General features: G+C 41.7%; 1 protein-coding gene across 1 annotated transcript in view; it reads right to left on the reverse strand.

Annotated features, from left to right (window-relative positions):
- The window catches only part of SCG3 (secretogranin III), a 35,321-nt gene extending 17,395 nt beyond the window's left edge, over window positions 1-17,926 (reverse strand). The window contains exons 1-8 of the mRNA XM_042477496.1: window positions 17,458-17,926; window positions 16,620-16,672; window positions 13,281-13,326; window positions 12,606-12,821; window positions 11,776-11,918; window positions 10,110-10,271; window positions 9,148-9,301; window positions 6,561-6,677 (exon numbers count right to left, since the gene is read on the reverse strand). Of these exons, the coding sequence (XP_042333430.1) occupies window positions 6,561-6,677; window positions 9,148-9,301; window positions 10,110-10,271; window positions 11,776-11,918; window positions 12,606-12,821; window positions 13,281-13,326; window positions 16,620-16,672; window positions 17,458-17,548 (982 nt within the window). The 5' untranslated portion in view covers window positions 17,549-17,926. The remainder of the gene's footprint in view (window positions 1-6,560; window positions 6,678-9,147; window positions 9,302-10,109; window positions 10,272-11,775; window positions 11,919-12,605; window positions 12,822-13,280; window positions 13,327-16,619; window positions 16,673-17,457) is intronic.
- Between the last annotated feature and the right edge of the window lie 284 nt (window positions 17,927-18,210).

The following is an 18,210-nucleotide window of genomic DNA, read 5'->3' on the forward strand; positions in this document are numbered from 1 at the left end:
TCTACTTACTCATGTTCCTTTTGCATGTTTCATTAATTATGTTATGTGCTGAAAAATCAGTGCCTGGCCAAGCCCAGTCAGTTCCGCTGTTAAGTATAACAATTGAAAACCTTCCGGCTCAGGAACAGAAATTGTAAACTCCTGATCTATGCAGAGGTTTTCGTTTTCTGCACATAGTTTCCACACTGATTTCCCTTATTTTTAAAATTAAAACATAGTTTTTTTTAAAAAAAAATTACCTTTATTCCTGCCTCAGTTCTTATGCTTAGACCTAAGAGCATCCTTCACTACCAGATCCATAGTCTACAGCCAAGCTCTCTGATATAATCTCATCTGCTCAGACAGAGACACCAAACTCATGGAATAACAAGAAGCATTCCTCAAGCTACAATACCCACCATGTGAAGTAAAAAAAAAAAAAAACAAAAAAAACACCCTAATCTACAAGGCAAGACTTGTACAGAAGACTAATCTATTACAAAACTGACCAAAGACAGAAAATGATTGAACCTCACTAGTGGTTACATACAGTTTCCAACTGAGACCACTCAGATGTATCAATGAACTCCAACCTATTCTGGACAATAATGCTTCCCTCTCAATGATTCTTGGTGGCAGGTCTTTACTTGCCTACAGATAGCCTCCCAGTCTCAAACAGTTACTTACCAACAAGAGGACACACAACACAGATGTGGAGATGAGTACAAGACCTTGCCACAAACCTAGATGCCAGCTCTGCCAAGACAGGAAATGGCATCACAGGACCTCATGACATCGCCCACTATATTAGAGGGACTTTAACTTGCTCTCCAATGTGATGTATGCCATCCAGTGTCAACAATACCCTTCAGTACTCTACTTTGGGCAAACAGGCCAGCACCAGAGGATGCATAGACATAAATGAGATATTAGGGATGGAAATACGCAAAAACCAGCTGCAGAACACCTCAGTCTTCCTGGGCATTCCATCTCAGATCTCAGAGCAGTAGTCCTTGAACAAACAACAACAACAACAACAACAACAACAACAACAACAACAAACTACAAAGGGATATTGGAAAGAGAAATAGCAGAGTTGGAATGCATCCATAAACCCCAGTCCATCAATAGTGGGTAGCTTCCTGGCACGCTACACACATTATAAACTAGCTAACCCCTCGGCCTCATGAGGGTTCATCATATCACCTTTCTGGTTCCCACATTACATTCCAAGACTTATTCATATGGTTATCTGCTCGCCTTGGCTTTAGGCGACATCCATCCTCCTGCCTTTGTCATCCAAGAACCATAATTAAAACTGAACTTGTTGCCTCATCTCTATACCCACAAAGTTTTGCATTTCTATTGACATTCTCTCTCATAATCTCTTTATATAGATCTCTCCCTGGACCCTCTGCTCCACCCATCCATCTGAGGACATAGACTCATGTCTATGTAGGCTCATGTTAGCAGCTTCTTTCTTTTGGTTAGTCTCACAAGATCCCTTTGCATACTGATTTTCCAGACTAAGAGGGCTATGTCGTTGAATTATAACATCCTTCATAGCCATATGATTATCTCTTTGGTGCCAAACTGCTGACATCAGAGATTTATTTATTTATTTAAATAGTTTATATCCTGCCTTTCTCTGACAATGAGATATAAGGCAGGTCATCAATATCCCATATTTTGGGTATAAGACTCAGCACTCCAGCTAATTTCTTTTAAGTTCAGACTTTAAAGTTGACCCACTGCCATGCAGACGACCAGCTGCAACTGTAGGAATGGCAGACCCAGCAATGTAGTTTTCCTAGGGATGGAGATGCAGTTCCATCGGGTTCCACCCAAGTAGCAATTCTGCCGTTCCTTCTTGTAGTGCTGCAGGAGGATGCATTACCCCAAGCATTTGCACATTTGTAGGTTTTAGGGGCATTCCTAAGAAATAAAGCACATACAGAACAGTGCATATACAGTGCGCCTGCATCATATGCGGGCGCGCTATATGCGGCTTTCAGCTTACGCTGAAAACCGTACAATGAAGAGGAAATGGTGCACGTGCCCATGGCGCACGTGCCACGCCACATGCACAATCCCCATTAGTTTCAATGGGACTCAAGCACACAAGGAACTTGCCTTACGTGGCAGGATCCAGAACGGATCCCGACGTCAGGCAAAGGCACACTGTATTTTTAAATGCTAATGGTTAAATGTGCCTAATTCACTGAAAATACACACAAACACACTGGGGGTAAGTTGTGTAAATTAGGTAAATTGAGCAGTAAATGCACAAATTAAGAAAAATGTGTTTTAAAATGTGCAGGGATTACAATGCAGGGGTGGAAGCATAAATCCTCATAAGTAAGTGCATAACCAGAACAGGGAGAAAGTGTAGATAAGACTGAAACAGAGATTTTCACATAGGCACCAGATCTTGTCTGATCTTGGAAGTTAAGTGAGATCAACTCTGGTTATAAAAATCATAGAATCATAGAGTTGGAAGAGACCACAAGGGCCATCCAGTCCAACCCCCTGCCATGTAGGAACTCTCAAACAAAGCATACCTGACAGATGGCCATCCAGAGGAGGAAGTGGCAAAACCATCTCTGAGTATTCCTTACCTAAGAAAACCCTATGAAATTCATGGGATCATCATAAGTCAACAAGTGACCTGAAGGCACATGCATACATAGGGATGTCCCCAGAGTTGCATGGTAACCATGGGATCCCTGGATGCTCTGAAGTGTTTCTGGCTAGAAAGCAATCAACTGGCTTATGGTTGGCGTGTCGTCTTCCTTCCCTTCCCCAGAATAACTCTGGACCCACTGAGAGATCTAATAGCATCATTCATTGAGCAATGCTGCAAGACTATTTCCCTGTGGAGTGCGATCCTGCAAGGATGACATCATGCCGAGCTTTCAAATCTCAGACCAGCTGTTGCCAAAATGTGCTTTTAAACGTCCGGTCTCTGCAGATTGCCAAACCAGGAACTCCCCCCAAGCATGTGATCTGCTTTCGTAAATCATTTATTACTTGAGATGCATAATTCAGGCTTGTAGCTTCAGCTCTAAAAGCTGTCCGGCAGGAGATATTTTAAGGCAAATCTTCTAAAAACAGAGCCTCTTGTACAGCCCCATCAACATCAGTGGCTGCTGGTGCTCCAGATACAGGCAGGAAATTAAAAAATTTAAACAAACAAACAAACAATATCTTTAATTTATATTAAAGATGATTTTTATATTTTTGCATTTGTATATTCTTTGTATCACTTGCTGGTTCCCTGTAGTTAGAGTTCGATGTATTATTGTTATTGTGTTGTATTAGTTGGTGTTTTACCTTAAGTATATTGAATTGTAATGCCTTAAAGCTTTTAGTAATAAATACATTCAAACTCAAGATACATGCAGGAAGGCTGTGGCAAGTCAACTGGCTTTGGTCAAATGGTGGTTGGTGGGTCTCATATCAGTGGGGTAGCAAATCCACTCAAACTTTAAAGGAGTTACCTAGGATGCTGAGCATAATCCAGGACAGGATTTAGCACCCTGGATAGTTCCTTTAAATGAATGAAGCCAGAGCAAACTTCCAAGTCCATGAATCTGAAAGCCATGAGACCCCACTGCCCTTGTCCTCAGTGCATAAACAGAGGGAGGGGATATTGTTGTCCCCGCAAGACAGCAACCAGGATTGACCCTACTATTAGGAAGAGTGAGTAATTCTCTGGAATGCTCACCCTGCTCTGCAACTGGTTCTTTCTGGAGGAATGTCAAATGATCCTCTTTTCTAGATTATGTTTCAAAGAACTGCCTTTTGATTTTCTAGGTATTGTCTCCATGTTTCCTCTTCCCAGAGTGCAGCAACTGTGCCAGAAAACATCAGTGCTCCAGAGTGACTACATACATTAAACCCTTTCTACAAATCATAGCAACCTTGACAAGAAAGCACTTTGCTTCCCCACCGCCACTACATTAAGCTAATATTCTCGTGGTTTTTAAAACTCTGGGGGATATCAGATCACTGTTTTGAAGGTCAAAAATAGACTTACTTCTCAGCAGTGATGCTAAAAATGGGGCATCAGTGAAGCAAAGGGAAACCTCTGCTAAAATAGTTTCTGCTACAATTGGCTGCTTTTATGATGGGGGTAGCAAAATGGACCTGGGTCGCAGCTGTGGCTTATATTTCCTTAGGGCTGCTTCACATGCTCATTGGAATCACACAGTTATTCCCAGAGCTACAAATGATATCTACGTGTAAATGGAACAACACAGCAAGAATGTTGGCTAGGGCCCATTCACACTTCAAAATTATAGTGCTGCTTTTCCATGTTAACTGCCATGGTTCCATCCTATGGAATCCTGGGATTGGCAGTTTAGGGATAAGCATGAGAAATCCTAGCCAGAGTTCTCCAGTGCCTCCCCAAACTACAGCCCCAGGATTCCATAGGATGGAACCATGATAATTAAAGTGGAATAATAGCACTATAATTCTGGAATGTGAATGGGATCATGGGTAAAATGATCGTTAGGCATTCCCAACACCATCCAGACCACTTCCTTTCCCTCACCACTCTGGTTCCTTTTCTACCCTTTCTGCTTAGTTCTGTTGTTGTTGGGCGCCTCAAGTCCACTCTGACTTATGGTGACTCTATTGTAGGATTCCTTGGCAAGATCTGTTCAAAGGAGATTTACCAAACAGTTTATCAAACAAAAGAGGGTTACCACTGTCTCCCTCTGAGGCTGAGAGAGTGTAACTTGCCCAAGTCACCATGTCAGTTTCCATGTCTGAGTGGGAATTCAAACTCCGATCTCCAGATGTCCTAGTCCAACACTCAAACCACAATTCCCTATTACTGGGGGCATAGTGATGCAGCTACTTAAGGCTCCCAAAGTGAGTACCATTGAAAAAGACCATAATTGGTAGTTTTTTTGTGGGTCTTTCTTCCCACTTTCCCCTTCTCCTCTAAAGAAGCAGCAGTATCTCCCCATAAGGCTGCATCACAAATGGTTTTCTGAAACCCCCAAGTTTGAAAAGTGGCTTTCCATTTGGCAATAGGGAAGAGTGAGAGCTTTTCAAGTGAGGGATGGGGACATAACAGCTCTGCTGCTTATCCTTGGTTTCCAGCCAACATTCTTTCTCACTCCCTTATAGATATCACAGAGCAGATGCTGAAAAGAGACGTTGGCACTTTCCCAAGAAAGAGTACTCACGCTTTTTCCTTCTGCGTCAGCTTTCAGGGAAGCACCAAGCCATTTGAGCATCCCAAAAGATGAGTAAGGTTGCAATCTTATACTGTCAGGATGGGTAACTGTAGAAGGGATGGGAGCCACTTTTCACCCTCACACACTCCCCAGTAGGCTGCACCAGCACCCAACTTGACCAGAAATGCTATCATATCATTTCCTCATCTTGTCTTCATCCCTCTAACCAGATCACAAGCACACACCCAATGTTTTCACTGTGACAAATCCTGAAACAAATATGACAACACTGATAACAATAAATGTTCCATGGTGGCTGGTGGCTTCTATGGCAGAAGGTGATGTATCCAATCCAGGTTCAAATGTTATAGAACAATCTAGGGGCTGGAACAGCAGGCCAGAATAAAGCTGCTTCAAGTCACTTTGGAGGTATGCTGTTTAAATGATGCAGGCGTCCCAAGAGGCTGGAAGCCGCACCAAAGCCACACTTGAGTCCTAAGGACTGTTGGTGCAGCTTCTGGCCTCTTAAGATGAGTGTGTCATTTAAACAGCATACCTCCAAAGTGACCCGAAGCAGCTTTATTTTGGCCTGTCTGTTTGGGTTCTAGGTTGCTGGAGTCTACTCCTAGCAGGTTCAACTTCTAGGCTGGCTCTTGGATAGCACATTGCCTGAAAGCCACAAGCTGCCACTGACAAACTAAAACTGTTGCAAAAGAAACAATGCTCTGGGTTCAAGTGCTGGAGCAGCATTATTAAGAACAGTAGAGCAACTAGCCAAACCTCTTCCTTAAAAAAGAAGTCTCTGCTTGTCATTCCACTTTTATCCATATTCTGCACTCTGACAAATGTGGTTGTGGGCAACTCATTTCATGCCTGTGATCGTAGCCCAATCCTATTAGGGTGAGTTTGAAAATTTCAAGTGATTGGACACAGGTCTGGTACCCAATATTTTCTAGCAATATTAATAAGTAGTTTAACATTAATAGTAGTAACAGCAGAGTAATTGGGAAAAGCTTTATTTTCTGTTGATGCAGAATGAGAGCTTGGGAAAGTTACTGTTTGGACTATGTTAGCCAGAATCCCATCTAGCCAGTATGCACTGTGGCAGTCCAAAAAGTAGCCTTTGGTTCTGTAAAAGACCACTAGAATGAATATTCCTCATCCCAGTTTATGGTGAACACCTCTTTATTTACCATAATCTGATTTAGGCAGTCTCACATGAAGAACAAGAATAGACAAGCGGCACTTCAAAGTGTTTAAAATAACTTGTCATCCAAAGTTGCAGCCATGACAGCAACCAGTCCTGGTGATGAAGAAATGACAACATATTCATAGCACAAATGACACAAAACATGGTTACTGTATAAGAAGTTCCAAATGTGCTCTTACCTAGATATGAAACACCTTCCTCTGGTGTGATAGTTCCATATTTAACCATCATCTTCACAAAGTCTATTAAAGTCTTCATGATTGTGATCAGTGTTTCTTTTTCCTTGGCTTCTTTCTCTACAGAGATGAACAAAACATTCAACTAAATTAGGAAACCTTGGAAGGACACACACTCTCACTGCAGTCCACGAAAAAAGGTTTTGGTTCTGAGATGCCTCAAATACATTTTACACAGAGTTTTGGCATCCCTTGGGTTGTTTTAGTCTCAGGAGAAGCCCTCCCTGTTTTTTAACAACATAAATTGTTCAAGATTTATGTTGAATGCCTGTATAGTGACATTTAATTCCTAAACAGATGAAAATTATATAAAAATGAATAAACTGATTATAAATTATGATATTAAGATGGTAATTTTATTTTATGTGCTAATTACAGTTAGCCCTCCATATCCACTGATTCCTTATCCACAGATTCAACCATCCATGGCTTGAAAATATTTTTAAAAATATATAAATTCCATAAAAGAAGCTTTGTTTTTGCCATTTTATATAAAGGACACAATTTTTATACACTTGAACATCCATAAAGTTTGGTATCAACAGGGGTTCTGGAACCAAACCCTGGTTTAACCATGATTGTGAATTGGACACTCTGGTGGGCAGAAGGTGATGGCAGGTGACCCCAGATAGAATCCAGGTTAGCTAGATCCCTGGTTTACGAATTACTTTGTCTCTAGGGTTGGTGTAGGCAATGTATGGTCCTTCTGAAGTTGTTTGACTGTAGCGTCTGATGTCCCTTACAGACAGTAGCTATGATAGCTATGGATGATGACAATTGCATTCCAGTCCACAAGTTGCCCTCGCCTATTCTAAGACAATCTCATTTAAGCGAGGAGAAGGCTGCTATACCTTTGAGGCTGAGAAAATCTCTTTTAGCTCATGGGATGAATTCAGTTTTTAAAAAATGCTCGAGAACCAAATTCCAGTGGTATGCAAGGCAAAAGGAAACAGGATGGGGTCAGGAGTCTGCAGCCTAACAGATGTTATTGGGCTATAACTCCTATCTGCTCTGGCCAGCAGAACCAATGGTGTGAGAGATATAATCCAACAGTCTCTGGAAGGCTGCACCGTTCCCACTCCTGGAGATGGGGGATTTCGTCCCATCCTTTGCTTCAGACAGCAATCCAGCTGTGGTTGTAGCCCAGCCTTCATATTTTATGTCCTCCAATCCCACCCTGCCCCAGTCACAGTATTTGATCAGGGGAGGCTAGCAGGATCCATAGCACTGGGAACAGTGGACCTGTTCTGTGTTCTAGTCTGAACTTCAAATGTCTTATCCAACGTACTGTACCTATGGGGATATGGTTCAGTGACTTGGATAGCTCCATTAAAGTTCACACTTAGCCTAGCGTGAATGCCCAGCTGAACTTGGAGCCTGCCTACGTTGAGAAGGAGTTAGTTGTGAAATGGAACCTCCATGTTCAAGGGCAGTGTATATTTGAGTTTCAAAGGCTGGAAAAAAGCTGCAAGCGGTGTAAGAGAAGGAGTCTTGGAAATGTCTCATCCGTGGGATCACCATGAGTCAGGATCAACTCGAGGGTGGTTAACAACAACAAGGAGAAAAAACTCAGATTTGGCTACAGTAGTTGAAGATACGTAAGAGAATGTGTTTGTCTCTCTCTCTGTGTAGGTGTGCGTGCGTGTGTGGGTGGGTGTTCAAAAGCCCTACTCACCCACAATATTCACTGAGGATTAAGTTGAAGAAAACTGTCCTGTAGATTAAATATGATTGAACACAGTGGGATTTAATTCTGAATGAACCTGCCTTGAATTAAACCATAAACCAAACCTGATCAATGCTGCCACAAATATTCATTTCAAGTGATTTTTTTCCCTATGAAGTCAAAGGTTTCATGGCCAGCGTCCATAGTTTTCTGTGGGTTTTTCTGGGCTATGTGGTCATATTCTGGAAAAATTTATTCCTGACATTTCACTTGCATCTGTGGCTGGTGGCATGGAAGTATGTGGAGTATATATACATGTGTGACCCTTGAAAGGGAGGAAGTGATTTACATGTTAACTTTTGTGTTGGCCTGTTTTTCTTCTCAAAAGGCCATAGCACAATGCTAAGGAGTATCTTTTGCTTGTTAATTCAGATCTGAGTTAGAAAGAGCAGTGATTGAATTCTGAGCTTGAAAACATGCCTTTTTTTTTTAAAGCACAATTCCAAGAATCACCATCACAGGTTTGTTTTACCTGCTGATTTCAGTTCAGCTCCATTCATTTTATTGCACTGTCACAGAGCTGTTAAATTTGGTATTTTAGGTTTGTACAAGCTGGACTTATGCAGACAGTGCTCAGCATCTTTAGGGAAGTCCCTTTTTGGGTACTATCTCCTCAAACACCCTGCACCCCTTCCAGCACCACCATGAGCCATGGTCCCAAAAAGTAGCTTGTCCAAGACTCATTCCCTATGCAGGCATATTGAAGTGAAAGTTCAAGACCAGCATACATAGTATGATATCTGAGATGCCCATGCATTTGGAAACATTCTCAAATGTTTTGTCAAAGCTTGTTGTGATACTCACCGGAGTTAAGGCTTTTCAGTAGTTCATAAAAATTAGGAAAATACTGGAGATCTTCAAAGTTATCCTCAGGAGGCAGCTCATTTCTTCTTTCTAAGATGTTGGAGGATGCCCATGCATTATCTAATGTATCATCTTGCTCGGTGGTTTTTGGTACCTTCATACAAGACATTAAGAGTAGAAGCAGGTCAATATGGACACCAGAATAGAAGAGAGTCAACTCGCATCTGCTCTTATTCTTTTTTCTGTCTTTTGAAATAGCAAGGATGGTAACTGACATGGATGACTCCATTTAGATTAGTTGCTTTGGTACCTTATGGGGGGAAAGTAGGATATTGATTGATTGATTAACTAAACATTTGGGTTTATGGTTACAAGATAAGCAGATGGCTGTCACCAGATAGGGGTACTGCTGTAGAGGAGGAGCAAACTGAGGGCATTATCCCTTTAAATAAGGATTCTGACCCTCCCCAATGAATTTTTCTTTTAGTCCCCCAGTTTGTAGCATTGCAGTAATTTAAACTTCAATCCAACATTTAGAAATGCAATTTAGGCATCCAAAGAAAAGGAGCAAGCAAAGTTAACAAGGGAATGTAAGCAGAGCAAGTATGACCGTTCAATGTGTAAATGATTTTCAGCGTCCCACTCTCTGCAGTGCTAGAAATTTGAGGGCTAAAGGAAAAGTTGTATTTCTTATTTGGGGGAGAATGCCTTCATATCGCTCCTTCTGGAACAAAACCCTTGTAACTAGCTCTAGGAATTATGTAGTCCTCCAGATGTTATCGGAGGGTTAGCTGTTGCACTATGGAGTGTTGCTGATGCTGGCTCATGGGAGTTGCAGTTAAATAATATCTGGAAATCTGCATGATTCCCACTTATTATTTAGAAGCAGGATTTCTCAAAACAAACACTAGCGAGTGGTTCTAGTATGTGTCATGCTGTGGGACAAGGCTGAGAAACATTACCATTTTCTCCTCTGGTTTCATGTTGGTATTAATGTCAGTTCTGCTTGGAAGGTAATCCAGATCTTCAGCTGCCTTTTCCCGATCTTTGGCTTCATTAGCAATCAGCTGCTGTAACACTTCAGCCACTTCATCCTCCAGTGTGTAGGCCTGGCTTTCTGTAATCTGCAGGGAGTGGGAAACAACAAAGATGTGACATTTTCACTTCCTTTGTCTCTGCAAATAGTGGCTGGGGACTTCAAAGTCAGTGGTGTCAGTTCCAGGTTTTAGATTAGATCTAAACAGAGTTTTCCAAAGTTCTGAATGCTATTCTCAAGCTATTCTCAGCTCCTATAAAGTTCAGACCATAACCCACAGTGAATTCTGATTAAAGTTAAGAAAATAACTCAGAGCACTTGACTGAAGGCTGCATCCGCACTGCAGAAATAATCCAGTTTTATACCACCGTGGCTCAATGCTATGGAATTCTGAGAACTGCAATTTTGTGAGACATTTAGTCTTCTCTGCCAGAGGCCTCTGATGCCACGACAAACTACAAATCCCAGGATTCCATAGAAGTTCTGGTGGCACAGTGGTTAAATGCCTGTACTGCAGCTGCTCACTCCCAAATCACAAGGCTATGAGCTCAATACCATCCAGGAGCTCAGGGTTGACTCAGGTTAGCATCCTTCCATAGGTTGCTAAAATGAGTACCCAGTTTATTGGGGGCAATTAGCTTAAACAATGTAAACTACGTAGGGAGTGCTTAAGTGCACTGATAAGTGGTATAGAAATGTACTTGCTATTGCTTTCCATAGCATTAAGACATGGCAGTTGAAGTGGTGTCAAACTGGATTATTTCCGCAGTGTGGATGCTGCCATATGGGAGCCAGCAGCAACCACTGATTTCATCCAAATGAATTTGGCCAATTTCCCCTGACTGGGTGGCCTCCATATGCCTAGGGGACACTGGGGGGAAAACCCAACCTTACTTTAAATAAACACAAAGGTACAGATTTCCCTTTTAACCAATAGTGTCTTGCAGATGAAAGTTTCATTGTATGTCATCCAATGCCATAATTAATTCATATTGTTTAATCATTTAACTCAAGAGAGTAGAAGTACAGCCAGAAACAGGACGTGACAGCACTAGTTTGTCATCTCTCTGAACAAAATTCTTTGGGGTCATTTTCCAGCAATGAATAGAAAAGCAATCATTTAACTAAGTTCTCATTTGATAGAAATTAGTCTAGATTTAGGGGAGTCAATAGTGCTATCTATGGCTTCTTTGGCCTGCAGAAGAGATCTTTCTAAAGAATATCGTAAGTGAGTCTGTAATACCCAGAAGCAGTGCATCCTCTGTTACTTAATTGAAACTGCTTCTCATAGCCACGATCTTTTCCCCCTGCTTCTGGGCTTATTTGCCCATCAGAAAGCCATTCAAGAACTTGGCATCTCGCTCAGCATGACCAAGCTACAAATAGCAGGTTTAACTGCAGGGTGAGATTGATGTGAAATGAAACCAGTGCTGAAAGACTGTGCTCTGATTTAAAAGAACATCCATTTGTTTCAGGATCAAACTATCCCTCCATTCATTGAGTGCTTTATCTGAGGATTAAAAGAGCCAGAAAGAAGGCAGGGGGACAGAATCACACTGGTAACTGAGATAAAGAGATGCCTGGAAACTTACTAGCCCCAGATTTAGAAGCTTGGAAACAATTTTGTCAAAGACTCCTCTGTCATTTTCCTCATATATTCTCGTGGCAATCTTCTGGACAATGTCTTCAGCCGTCAGTGGTGTACCATCAAGCTGATGCAGTCCATCTGGGTCATCTGAAAGGATTAGAGTTTAACAACATGGTGTTCTGTTCTACTGCATTTGAAGTGGACATGGGTATATTATTGCACTGTGTGGAAATGATTGGAGGTTGTGGGCTCACAATTACCCCCCCCCCCAAAAGAAGGAAATATTGCTTGGTGGTGGCCTCTCCCAACCTCCCACTTGTCAACCTGGCAAATATAGAGGATGGCTGGATAGTCACGAGTAGAAATCAGCAGAAGAGGAATGAGCACCGTGGATGTAGAAAATCTCAGACCTCATCCATTGACACTGCTTGATGCCGTCTGGTTGATGAACATCATCCATCAACTAAAAACAGACTTTACAAACTGGAGGAGAGAATGAATAGACAGCATTTATTGGGCCTGAACAGACAGGCCAAAATAAAGCTGCTTTGGGTCACTTTGGAGGTATGCTGTTTAAATGATGCATGCATCCCAAGAGGCTGGAAACTGCGGCAAAGCCACGCTCCAGTCCTAATATATAATTAAAAGATTTATTTATTTGTTTGTTTGTTTGTTTATTTATTTATTATTCAGAGAATAGAATTTGCTATTGAGATGTGAGATATCTAACTGTTATATAGGTCAGCACCTGTAATGACAGACACTATTTGGCTCCTCTGTGCGTGTAATAGACATTCAAAATGTAATCTTTACATACAAAAGTTGACAAAGTACCTTGATATTTATAGTCCAGACCGCTTTTAGTGGAGTCATAATCCTCCACCAGCCTGCGACTCTTGGTGGAATCAGCATCATCAAGGGCAAGCTGTTGATCATAGAATGAGCTTCTGATTGATGCCCTTTCTTTTTCCTTTCTCTCTTTTTCCACTGCTGATTTCAGAAGGTTCAAGTCGTCGGCAAAAGAATAATTTCTGAATTCTGGCTGATTTTCTGGAAGAGTGACATCCCAGGAATATCATAAACATCTGATCCCTTTAAGCAGGAACAGGTAAAGTGTGGCCAATGGTCACATGCAAAAACATATGGTTTTTGTGGTCCTTGGCCCTTCCAGGACTCCTTTGGAAGCACCAAGACTACCTTTCCATCTTCTCTTCAATTGATTTTCTTTGGTCTGCAAATAGCCCTTAAATCAGCCCAAATGGTTCTCCAGAACAGAGCCTTCCTTACCCTTCTTGACACCCAAACCCCTCTGAAATGGCCAAAAGCAGCCAAACGTGAGGTCAGAAGTGATGTGATGTAACATCCTTTTTTGGCAGACTAACATGCTGTGAACTGATGGGGAATGGGAAGAGTAAAAATGACCACTAGCACAGCTAGCCACTGCGACTCTAAGCAACCAGTAGTATGAGCTGGGTATTAATATGGAGAGAAGAACCTTTCAAGACTTACCTTTGGAGGATGTTTTTTTCATTTTATCTGACTCAGCTTCAGCAATCTGTTTTTGGGGAGTGAAAGAAAAAGATTGCATATGAGTACTTGAGCTCACTAACTTTGGTACACTGGAATAAATTTTATGCAGATCTTTCTCCATCCAGCCATCTTTTGATAGCTATTTTGCTCTGTTTATTTGGGATCTGAAAGGAAATCTTTTCCTCAACATAAATGGTGGATATCCCCCTTTGTGGTGCATCTTTTACAATGCAATCCTTTACTTGTTTACTCAAGAAGTCAGTCCAATTGAATTCAATTAGTCTTCCCATGGTTATAGACAACTCTATTCAGAAGTGAGCCCATTGAAAGAACCTGGCTTCCTTTTGGGGAAATGTGAACATGGTTGCAGTCTTAGGCCTTAGTTCTGTTAGGGCACAACACTAATGTAAAAATCACTGCACAAACAGTTGCACTTTCTCAGGGGTTGTGTAGTCCCTCATGCAGATGATAGTTTCACAAGCAGACACATTTGACTTGGAGCCCTTTGCACTTTGCAAATATAGTGCTTTGATTCCACTTTAAGGGCTATGGCTGAATACTATGGAATCCTGGAGTGTTCTAAATTGTTGATGTTCTTGTGTGCTTTTAAGGCACTTCTGACTTACAGACTCCAAAGTGAACCTTTCACAGGGGTTTCCTTGGCAAGACCTGTTTAGAGCAGGGTTGCCCTTGCCTTCCTCTGAGGCCGAGAGAGTGTGACTTGCCCAAGATCAATGAGTGGGTTTCCATGACCAAACAGGGATTTTTCCTGGTCTCTTGTGTCCTAGTCCAACAATTCAAACCACTATGGTACATTGACTCTCTTGAGTCCTAATGCCCCTTCCTTAATGGTCAGTCACAGGAGTCCATAGGATGGAACCAGTTGAAGTGGAATCATCATAGTCCTATATTTGTGCAGTGTGAAAAGGCTCTGGTGAGCAAGGAGTTATTGGTTGCTGTACAGCGGATGAGCTCAAGGCTGTGGCACCCAATGCAATCCATTAAACAACAGGGGCTTCCCACATAAGCATCCTGGTACAGGAAAGATTGGTAACTGCAGTGGATTCACATCCAGTTTTTTCGGATGGAAAAATATACCAAACATGACAGCCACTGGCAACCAGATTTGTGGAGTGGTGAATCCATTGTGGGTTTTAGTCTTTAAAACTTTCAAAGGAGATATCCAAGATAGAAATAGGAAGCATATTCACAATTATTTGTTCCCAGGTTGAAAAAGGGATTTCTTAACAGCCAGGAAGAATTAACATTAGGAATTAACAGTAAGAATTCTTAACATTGGGAAGAATATTGTACAATTTTCTCCTTGTATTCAACATCCCAAAGTGTTGCAAAGGAATTATTCTGCTTAAAAAAACCCCTTCTTTTTATAAGTGCAAAATCCACTGTTTTCTGTTCAGAAAATGGGTTTGGGGGATAAGAAAACTTGTTTTTCTACCCATGACAATTCCCATGCAACACTTAATGCACAGGAAAATATTTGAATTATTTTCTCTTGCATATGAGGGTGAAATAGTTAAGGAATTACATCCCTAACCAATGTGCTGAACCTATGAAATTCTGGGCTTTTATTTTAGAAAGAGAGAGAAAAAGAGGGAAAGAGAGAGATGAGTCAGCTATGGATAGGAATTAGAGAAGAGATAGTGAAGAGTAGAGTGAGATGAGACAAGGAATGGAAGGAGTTTGCCTTTTGGGTCAGTCAGGACAGCCAGGTTCAACTAGGATTATATAGTGAATGCGTTAGTAAGATGTGTTAAAGTTAATTAGGATTTGGAGGAGTTAAATAAATAGCCTTGGAATTTTGTAACCATTGTCTAAGTTTTACAAAGGATCATTGAATGTATGTTGGAAATGTAATAAGCTGGAAGGGTTTTCCCCCCTGATGTGGTGAACTTGTGAAAAAGCCCAAAAATATTGGATGCAAGTACATAGTATAATGCAAATTTTGAAAAAGATTATTATTCAATTAAAACCTGAACTTTTCGTTTTATGAATGATGGATGAACAATTAGAAAGGCTACACAGAAGAATAGTACAATGTATGATGACAGCTGCAACAATATTATATGCTCAGAAATGTACAACTGCCTATTTTGATTCAAGAGAATTCTTTAACAAGGTTTTTATACCTGTATAAAAGATAGTTGGAAGTCGGCTTTTATTTTTCTGTCTATTAGTTGCCATTTTTGTTATATATTTTGGAAGGCCAGATCACTGTGTAAGAATATAGTGAATTGTGTGTATGTTTTTTTGTAATTTTGTTTCTGTTATATGTGTTACTTGATTTTTATCTTATGTAGATTTTATTCAATAAAAATGATACTAAAAATAAGTTCGTAACCATAAGCTTCTGTATACGAAGTAATCTTTGACTATATGTTGAACATCTGTGTAAAAATTATTCTTGCTTTCTACACATGTACCTCTGGGAATGCCAGAGGTACATGTGTTCACACATATAGTTTCTATTATTCAAAGAGCAACTGCACACTCCCGAGCCCTAGTATGTGCCGTTATTGTGTGGTACCATCCACATGGCGTGTCCATGACGCAAGTGTGGTGCCATGTCAGCACGTTACGGTGCCACGCTTGCATCACTGATGTGCCACGGTGTGCCATTCATGTGGCGTCCCAAGAAGAACCAGGTTCTTTTTGGGGTGGAGGGAGGTCGCACCATTTGGCTGCTCTGGGCTCCCTTGGGAGCAGAAACGGACACCTCTAGCCTACCCTTTTTGGGCAGTCTGTCGAGCCCTTGTGTTATGAATGACTAAATCTGGATGCAGTCTTAATATGTTTACTATATTATGATGTTTTAGTATGGAAATATCTGGGCTTTTAAAAAAGATATATGATCTCATCCTAAGGCAATTAAGGAGCTATACTTGTGCCTGCTAAAAGCTTATGCCCCTCAAAAGCTGAAATTGTGTGCATATTTACTTGAGTGTAAGCTTCATAGAATCATAGAGTTGGAAGAGACCATAAGAGCCATCCAGTCCAACCCCATTCTGCCATGCAGGAACTCTGTCAAAGCATCCCCAACAGATGGCCATCCAGACCCAGAGACCATCATGGAGCCTATAGCCCAGAAAATATATATGCATGCATTCAGCTGGTACAATTGGTAATTTTTACAGCAGAAATACCTTTTATCCCAATTGGTTTCTCTGCAACCCTCCACATGGATACATTTAATCAAATTCAACTCTTCAAACTGTTGGGATTCTCCCCTCATTTAAAGACAGATTGTTATCTACTTCTCCATCCAAGAAAAGGATTAATACAGACATTACTTTCACCTACCTGTTCTTCTAGAGGTCTCTCAACACTTAGTTCTCTGTTGTGTATGGCTTTATCTAGAAAAGAGTTACACATATGCATACAGTTATGCTCTCTCTCTCTCTCTCACACACAACAATAAACAAGTCACAGTTAGAACATGCTTCTCATTTCTATCCCATGAACTTATCTGTGGTGAAACAAAGTCAGCCAGAAGCATTTATGGTAGGGAAGGGTCAAAGAGTTTGGGTAGTGTTTGCCTTAAAAAAACACACACCAAATCCCAGCCCTAGCCTTAATATTTCCTTTATGCTGAACCATCCTTGCTTTCACATCAGAAAACACACACACACACACACACATTTTAAAAACCTACATAAAAGAGCTGGATGGAAATAGCAATAGCCTAATCGGATTGGAATAATCAAGAGATTAAAAAAGATCTTCTGACATTAAGAGCAGCCTGGACAAAGAGAGACACAGAAAATTGCTGCCCTCCAGATACAACATTCTTCAGACCAGAATGAAGAAAACCAAGAACAATAAGACTACAAATTTTCATTTCCCCCCCAATCGTCCAGAACTGCTGTATTGCTTTTAAGGACAGGCTCAATCTACTAGGATCTAGCAGGACTGATTTTGAAAAAGAATGGTATATAGTGGGTCATGAGTTTTTGGTTCAGACGGGATCAACTTTGCATGTGGGATTTTTTAAGAAAATAGTGTTTGGATTTTCCCAACTCTTCTTTGGGCGACGAGGGCGATTGGAGTAGGTGCCAACTAGGTAAAGATGGGAAGTTTTAAAAAAGAGAAGAGTCCTATGCCATGTAAAGTTCAAATGATTTGGCTGGAGGTCACTTACCTCCTCTGGCACCCTCGGGTTTGGGAAAGCTGTGGACCTGGCCTACCATCAAAGCCAGCACTGGTACCAGCAAAGCCAGCTTCAGAAGCATTCTTCCTTCCCTCGGATCTTCTTTGCCGGTTTGGCTTTGGTTTGGGGGGAAAGCCCAAAGGAGAGGACCAGGCCCTTCTGGCTGGAGCAGGAAGATGGAGAGGGCCCTTGGAGGCAAGAAGGATGCTTCCTTGGGAGCCAGGAGTAGCAGCAATGGGAGCTGTCCAGGACCTCTGGTGCTGAAATGACAGGCGTCGCCTCTGCTGCTGGAGAAGCTGCCGACTGGAGGATAAAGGGAAAGGATGGGTGGATGACTGGATGGAGGGATGGGGGAGATCCCTTCTTGCTAAGCCACCTCCTTTTTTCTTTCCCTGATCAATAGATGAGCTCCTTCCTTTCCCTGTTGATAGCTCCGGACAGAGATGGGAGGAGAAAGAAGGGGAGGAGATCAGGGGGGAGGGAGGGGGTCTGCGGATGTGGGAGCATGCGTGCTCCACCTGACTCTACACACACACACTCACATACACACACACCTCTCCAGCCTCGCCTGATGGAAGGACTCACGCTTAACTGAGCCATCATACAGCTTTCCAATGGAAGAGCCAAGGATTTCTTTATGGTAAAGCCAGTGCGATGTAGTGGTTTAGGTGCTGGACTGGGGTCCAAAACACACTGGAAGAGGCCGCAAGGGCCATCCAGTCCAACCCCATTCTGCCATGCAGG

This window comes from Sceloporus undulatus, chromosome 6 (assembly GCF_019175285.1).
Source record: "Sceloporus undulatus isolate JIND9_A2432 ecotype Alabama chromosome 6, SceUnd_v1.1, whole genome shotgun sequence".
Taxonomy (NCBI): domain Eukaryota; kingdom Metazoa; phylum Chordata; class Lepidosauria; order Squamata; family Phrynosomatidae; genus Sceloporus; species Sceloporus undulatus.